The 8,153-nt window shown below is 39.0% G+C and overlaps 1 protein-coding gene across 3 annotated transcripts in view; it reads right to left on the reverse strand.

The window, feature by feature from the left end:
* The window catches only part of SH3D19 (SH3 domain containing 19), a 52,294-nt gene extending 44,908 nt beyond the window's left edge, over window positions 1-7,386 (reverse strand). For all 3 annotated transcript variants that reach the window (XM_039234364.1, XM_039234365.1, XM_039234363.1), the window contains exons 1-5: window positions 7,371-7,386; window positions 5,969-6,011; window positions 3,605-3,743; window positions 3,006-3,168; window positions 1,286-2,290 (exon numbers count right to left, since the gene is read on the reverse strand). In XM_039234364.1, coding sequence (XP_039090295.1) covers window positions 1,286-2,290; window positions 3,006-3,168; window positions 3,605-3,743; window positions 5,969-6,011; window positions 7,371-7,386 — 1,366 coding nt within the window. The remainder of the gene's footprint in view (window positions 1-1,285; window positions 2,291-3,005; window positions 3,169-3,604; window positions 3,744-5,968; window positions 6,012-7,370) is intronic.
* Window positions 7,387-8,153: the final 767 nt, after the last annotated feature.

Here is an 8,153-nt window from a genome sequence, read left to right on the forward strand (position 1 = left end):
CTGCTTGGGATTCTCTCCTTTTCTCTCTTTGCCTCCCCTGCTCTCGTGTGTGTGCTCTCTCTCAAAATAAATGAATAAAACTTAAAAAAAAAATACAGTTTGAATCATGCCTTGAAAACTGTGTTAGGACACAGGGCAGGTTACCCATTGATTTTGCTCAGTCTCATTTTCTTCTGCAAATTGAGGACAACCATACCTTTCAGAGGGTGACTGCAAGTATGAAATTAAATGTTGTATATCTGGGTATCTAGCTGAGGGTTTGGAACATTGCAGAATCTCAATATACTCTAACGTCTTTCCTTCTACCCCTTATAGACAAGAGGCAAGCTATAGCCAGTTAAATGCGTGCAGGATAAATATTTAATAAACATGTTTGTTATCATTTAAAATACACTTGTGCTGTGCAGAATCTGGTTTTGAATCATAGAGCTTATGCCACATTGATGCATGTTAAACATTTATAAGATGACAGCTAACCTTTTGAAAATACTAGGAAGCTTATATGTTCACAAAATCTACCCAAATAAGTAAACAGCAGTAAAGGGAATCCTCAATGACAAGTAAAGCAGCTTACTTTGATAAATCAAAGATAAGCGTTACAATCATACTCTCTATCTGAACAGTGTGAGGAAAGAAAACATACTCTCTGAATTTCCTCTTGAGAAATTTAATTGTTCTGATCTTGGCAGGAAACTTACAGCTGTTGCACTTTATTTACAAAACTGTTGCATTCCCAAGGGAAGATGTTCTGTGAAGATTACTGGAAAAAAATTTGTGACATATGGCTGGGTCCTCATTCCTTGCTTTGCTCTTGCCAGAGTCCATCCCAGGGCTGGCCCTCTCCTGGCACTCCCAGTGGGGCCGGTTCAATCTGAGGAGCCTTTCTGGGGTCACTGCATGATTTCCCATCTATGAAAAATCTCCTCTGCATCCCCCTGATGCTTGAATCTCCACCCACCAAAGGGAGCCAGCCTCACACCTAGTTTTGTTGCTAGACTGAGTCGGCTTATTCCTGGCTCAGGTAACAGTCATCAACATGTGTCTACCTCTTTCTCCATCTCCCCCATTCCATATATATATTTTCCCTTCCTTCTCTGTCTCTATCTCCTACCCAGCTCCATGTTTCTTAACCTCTCTGTGTTTCTATCTTCTATACACACACATGCATGTGCAACACACACATACAGACTTCAATAACTTATTTCCTAGAAACTAAAATATCCAGTGCCATTCAAGATGCCCTCTGATGAGTTTACATTCCCTGCCACTTCTGATTTCTACTCACCCAGAACCATCTCTGAACCAACAGATTCTTCAACCAGGTTCCCAGTTGGGGTGGGTAAAACATCATCATCAAAACTGATAAGGTCAATGTCCCCTGGAGGCTTGCTTTGCAGAGCTGGAACTGCAGAGTTGGCTGAGGGTCCTTCTCCCAGTGACATGAATGCTTTGGCCTGTGATGCCACTGAGAGTCGGGGAGGAATGGTGACTGGTTTCAGCAAAGCTGCAGGGCTGGGGTTTTCTAAAGAAACCGATTTCTTCGGCAACAAAGGCCGAGGAGCAGGAGTTGGGACTTTCTTCCCACCATCAGGGCGCTCAGCTGCAGGTCCCCCTCCAGGAATCTCAGGATTAGCACTTCGTATAAGGCCAGCATTTGGTTTCTTTGGCAGTTCAGGTTTGGTTACTGGGACGCTCCCTACCTCTCGTGGTGGAGGGTGTGGGGTGAGCCCCTCCCGAGAGGCCACCTTGAGCCTGTTTTCAGTCCAGGAGTCCCATTCTCCAGAAGCTCTGTTAGCAGCCGGTTTGGGAGCTATTGTGGGTTTCCCTGAGGGAACAGCAGGCCTTGGGGGTAGTGTGCGGGGAATAATTTCTGGTTTTGCAGACAGTCCCGAGGTTTCTTTATTTGTCTGACCCTCAAATGCTTTGATTCTTGAAACAACACTACTTTGGCTTCGTTCTGTGTTCATAGTGTTCATCACTGCCTGACTATCCAAGTCGTTGGTGCTGCTGTCCAACAAAGACTGGGGCTCACTCGGGGAGGATTCCCTCTCTCTGACCACAGGGCTGATTTTCTGGTGATTTTGCTCTTTAATGTGACTATCTCTGGCTACTGGTCTGAGGTTGGCTTTTGATCTTGGTTTTGGCACTGGACATCGTGTAGCACTGGAGTTCTCTGGACAATTCTGTTCTTCAGAAATATCAAAGACTATTAGAGGTGCCGCATCTGTTGGACGATCACTGGCTGAGACCACTGGGGGAGGATGGAGAGGCTTGAGAGGTGCCTGTGGTGCTGACAAGATGAAAAGCAAGAGAAAGAAGCTGCAACATTATAATTTAAAAGAAAAAAAAATAGAAGATACACAGATTTTTTTAAATACATATGTAGAATATCAAGAGATTTTGGTTTCCTTAATTAGTAAAAAGTAATTCCAAAATCAATAGGGAGATGTTTATATTCATCTTCTCACAAGAGTGTTCAAGTTATATTTATTCATAAAGAAATATTCATCACAAAATATTTTAAAGTACCATTAAATTTTTGATTCTCAGTAGACTTATCACACAAATACTTTCTTTCTCATCAGCATTCCAACATTTCTTGTTTTACTTCTCCAAAGTAACATAGTCTCATCTCTGTTATTTGAATATAATGCTTTTTAAAAGCCTAACAGGACAACCACCTTTAACATCCTATCAAAGTTAAATTGCTAAATATACCATCCTTCTCAATGGGAATACAGAGGATTAGCAGTAATATAATCATGAGTTGAAAGGATGATGTTTCTGTGATATGAACCAGGGTGAGTCCCAGAGATTGGGCCTGCGCTCATGAGAAGATCTATTGTAATAATCACACCAAATCAAAATAAAGAAAGCAGACAGTGATCACACTGAGTAGGAAGCAGAGCTCAAAGAGTTATGCATAAGCTGCAAATTACTTTAAAGAGTAGAAGCCTACTGATTACTTCCCTAGAACTAGGTCAGAATTAGGGAAGACAAATTACTTGCACTGCTTTGAGGCAGATGGTTGTCTATTTCTTCTGAAAAGTCAGTCTGAGTTGCAGAAGTAATTGTGTGCCTTGGAGTGGCAGCAGCATTATTATTATTTGTAGTATTAATTTGAACTTGGTTGATTTCTTTTATGACTTGCTCATAAGATGGTGGGAGCTGCAAAATAAAGAATGAAAATTTTAGACATTTATGGACAAATAGTCAAAGTGTTAAATGTCTCACTTTTCTTGTCTTTGGACTTAATTTTAAAAATAAAATGTAGGAGTGCCTGGGTGGCTCAGTCACTTAAGTGTCTGACTTTTTTTTTTTTAAGTTTTATTTATTTATTTTGAGAGAGAGAAAGAGAGAGAGAGTGCACGTGTGAGCAAACATGAGCAAGGGGAGGGGGGGCAGAGAGAGAGAGAGGAAAGAGAGAGAATCCTCCCAGGAAGCACTGAGCCTGCTTGGGATTCTCTCTCTCTCTCCTCTCTTTCTGCCCCTCCCTCACTTGTGCCTGTGCGCGCACGTGCTCTCTCTCTCTCTCTCTCTCTAATTAAATAAACATTAAAAAAATAAAAATAAAATGCAAAGAGATAATGTGATATTTATTTACCTCAGCAGGAACCAGCTCACTGGGCCTCCAAGGGCCTGTTGCAGAAGGCGGGGGAAATCCCAATCCTGGGGGTGGAGCTCCTGGAAACCACGAGGCTGGCCTCAGGGGCTCAGCTGCCACAATGGTAATCTCCGGGCGCCTAGCAGACAACAACTCAGTGAGGGCTTGCAGGTCAGTAACAAGCTACCATCTATCTGCAAGTGTTCAAAGGTTCGTGCAAACAACTAACTCCCCCCCAAAGTTACATAAGAACTGCCATAATCACAGAAATGGCCTGGGCTATCAAGGGAGCAAATGACAGTCATCTTCTAGGACTCTGGGCTTCAGTGTTAGAGATGTACCGTGAGCTCATTTAGCTCTGTCTTGGTTGACAAGGATAAGGACTAAGTAAGCCCCATACAATCTCTTCATTCCAGGGTTCTGCTATCTAGCCCATACCACAAACATAAATATATGGTAAGGTAGAAAAGAACACCACTGAAGTCCAACTGCTTAGTTTTCTACCATTAAAAATTATATACTCTGATACCGTATAAAAAGAATATCCTTTTCCTCCTCACCCAACTCTACCCCAATTCAAAGTTATCTTTCCACGTTCACTTCCAGATTCTGATATGTGAGTCTGTGCTCCTGGTCAGTTTTGTATATGAGTTTGATAATTAATCTTTAATACTGAGGAGACACAGTGATTCACCATTTTTAAAATCTGATTTTATATTCTCATGTTTATACTTTATATTCAGCCTGATTTCCTAACAAACACCAACTGTATGACCCTGGGCAAATGATCAGCCTCTCTTAGCCTCAATCTTCTCGTTTAACAAAGAGGGATGATGATATCTGCTCTGCCTCTCACTAGCACTCTATGGAAAATAAAATTAAAAATTAAAAAGCACTGTTATTATCAAAACTAGGCATATACACATATTCTCATGCTAGCCCATAAAACAGTAGAACCTGCTTATTGATTAAATGTGAATTGCAATACCTAAAAACCTCTGCTTACAGCTTTTGTCTGACTAAATAATAGGAATTACTAGTTAATAATAAGCATTACACAATCAACTTAATTTAGAAAAGGATAACTGATGGCATATTTCTGTATTTCACAGGGATTGTTGTGGATATTTTAAAGAGAGAGACTGCATTAGAAAGTAAAGTGCCAAACTATTGTGCAAATCAGAAAAATTGTTATAAGGTCTGAATGTTAATGATGAGTGGCACTGAGTGGCATTTAGAAAGAAGGGAATAGAATCTCTTGTTTGTAGTATTTCCTCTCACCCAGTTTCTAAGGTGCTGCTGTTAGGGTAACCCCAAAATGCCCAAATCCATGGCTTTGTAATTCAAGATACGTGGAGTGAATGTTTCATCTATTGTTTGTCTATTTAAAGGAAAACACCTTGTCCCAAACCAAATAAAGGATGATCTTTGATACTTTGAAAAAAAAAAAAAAATAATAAGCATTACACATATAGTAATCCTTATGACAGCCTTGAGATGGGTATGATTAGCAACATTTAAAAAATATTTTATTTTTAAGTAATCTCTACATCCAACATGGGGCTCAAACTTATAACCTCAATATCAAGAGTTGCATGCTCTACTGACTGAGCCAGTCAGGTGCCCCTGATTAGCAGCATTTTAAAGACAGGGATACAAAAGCTGGAAAAGGTTAAGCAGTTTGCCCAGGGTCACACAGTGAGAAGGCACTGAAGTCAAAATTTGAACTTGATTATGTCTGACTCTAAAATCCTCATTCTTCATTACTCTCTACTATACTCTGTAAGAAATGTGAAAGCAGGGACTCTGTTTTATAAAATTCCACCCATCTATTTATCCACCTATCCACGCTTCCTCCATTCTACCATTTGTCTGTCTACCCACTGGTCCTTCCTCCTATCTATTCAATGACCCCCTCCTCCTTCTTTCCTTCTCTCTAACCAGCTATCCAGCCATTTATCCATTCAGCTGTCTATCCAGCTTGACTCTTTCTCTTTCCTTATTCTTCCATTCAATTTTTGATCTTGTCATCCAGTTATTTCTGCAACATTAAGTAGCTAGGAGGTAAAAGCATTTCTTTGAAGCAGTTACAACAATGTTTTACATATACCAGTAGCCTACTAAACATTTACAAAATTAACCTCAGTAGTTAATTACTGCCAAAGAACATTTTGAGGTTTGTATTGCTTCTTTTCCCAGCAAATTTTTCATCATTCGACCTTATAGATTAAATTAGGAAATATACTGATGAGGTAGAACATTGCTTATGTAATACATTGCTTATGAAAGAGAAATATTTAACTTGCGGACAGCACACTTTGATTTCATTATTAGCAGAATATATGACCTATGTTGTAATCATACCTCCTATCTCGATGAAGCTCGCTCTGAAAAGAAGTCCGAGAAGCTATAGAAGAAAGAAAAAACTGGTATAATACAAAATCAGTACATTTAATAAAGGTTTACATTTTTATAGGGTACATTATTGGAAAAAGTTAACTTATACTTGAAATCAAAGAGGATGTATGAATTTTAACACCCATTAAGTAGAAAAGCAAATCAAAATTATCTGTTTATATGGCATAAAATTAATTATGGTTATATATTTGAATTACATAAGAAAATATAGATTTCAAAAATTCCCCAAAGCACATTCTGTGGTTCTGAAAATAATCTGAAGAATGAAAGAGAAAGGAAGATAGCTATTAAGTACTAATACTAAGCTTAGTAAGAGCTTTATGATGACATGAAATTACAATGGACAGAAAAAATTTTTAAATATTTGAATCCATATACTCTTGTGATTTTTTTTTTACAACTCTATTGCAAAGAAGGTGAAAGGGATCAAATTTTCATCTATTTTCTAACTTTTCCAGAATTTTATAACCTTTAAATTATTTTATTACTTACATTCATAGAGAATGTTAAAACTGTTCAAAACACTTTTATAAACATATTATATATGCCTATATATATTTACATATATATAACATAATATATATTATGTATATGCAGCACTGTCTTTTCCTTCAAGCCTCAAACTCAAAAAGCTAGATGGTTTAAACTTTTGGCAAATTTTATTTTAAAACTGAATCAAGTCTTAATCACAAGATCTGGAAAATGGTGTCACATATCACGCATATGTGTAATAGAGAACATTATTCCTATTTTCAAGAAGCACACTCTAATGATTCCTTTAAGAAAATCTTTAAACGCTATACTGCAGATATGCATACAAACAGGAATTTGTTTCAGATAAAAACTATTTCTACCAGTTGCCTTCATATCTCTCCAGTACTCTACTTTTTCAGTTGTTCTGATTTGAAAAGTTTGAGGGTATGAATCCTTTCTTTCTTCCTTCTATTAACTTCTAATTTTCTCTGAACAAGCAGGCGGCCAAAGCTGGGCAGCATGGGGGGGTTGTGGGAGAGGAGGGTGGAAAGGAAACCGAGGCTGGAGTTGGAGCTGTGGCACCTGACCCTATTCTGGGCTGGCAAAGTGTCTCGGGAGTCCTAGATTCATACCATTAACTGATGTGACTGTACATTTTTATCGGGAGCTAGACCAAGCGGAGGTGCATTTTGCTTACTGGAACAGAAGAGGACAGAGAAGCTCAAGCTCTGAGTGGTGCATCTGATTCATAAGAATGGGTTCATTAAGTCAGAGGCTCACCAAGCGTGCTACAATCACATCACCACCATCACGACAGCCAGAATCAGCAGACACAACACTATCAAAAGACATTATGTTATTGTCACAAACATACCTCTTCCACGGGGCATTTTTGCTGTGTACTATTCATGAGTGCTAAGGGAAAAAAAGAAGGGGTTATAGAAGAGGAAAGGGAGAAAAAAAGAGTGAACCAGTTGCCTATGCTTTAAAAGGAATTCAGGAACAGGACTGTTCTGCCATGCCACTGTTTTTCCCCAACTCCGCACACTGACGGGAAAGAAAAGTTGATGCACCACGGGTTCAGAGAGTAAAGAAATCTGCTGCGGCAAAGATACATCCACCCACATAACCCCAGTAAAAACAAATCTACCTACAGTTTTTAACAAGTGAAAAAAATAAAGTCTAAAAACTATTTTGCAAAGTCAATTTGCTACTTCAATAGGGATTAATTTTAAAGTGTGAATACAGTACTTAACAGGTATTCTGTTAAGTCTGTTAATATTCTCTCAAACTGGTGGCTTTTCACTGGATTCTCCCCCTTCACACCGGTGGTGGTTAGTGACAGGAGCCCTCTGTTAGCATAGTGGTCCTCCCACTCTGGAGGTTGCGGGACAGGGGAGAGAAAGTCTCCCAACCTTATTGCAGATCTTCTCCACATTCTTTGAGAATCACTGCTTTCCTGTCTCCCGCTTGGAATTGTTTCCCCCCTCACATTTACTCATATATGAAATCTCTCTTCATCCTTATAGAATGACTGGCACTTTTTGTCAGTGTTGAACAAGTTTAGTAGCTAGAAACACTTCAGATTTTCATATAATGTCTCACACTCTTCCTGCTAATTTCTCAACTATCCACTTCCCCTCATTCTCATCTTCCC

This window comes from Hyaena hyaena, unplaced genomic scaffold (assembly GCF_003009895.1).
Source record: "Hyaena hyaena isolate Hyena2069 unplaced genomic scaffold, ASM300989v1 scaffold_89, whole genome shotgun sequence".
In the NCBI taxonomy this organism is placed as follows: Eukaryota; Metazoa; Chordata; class Mammalia; order Carnivora; family Hyaenidae; genus Hyaena; species Hyaena hyaena.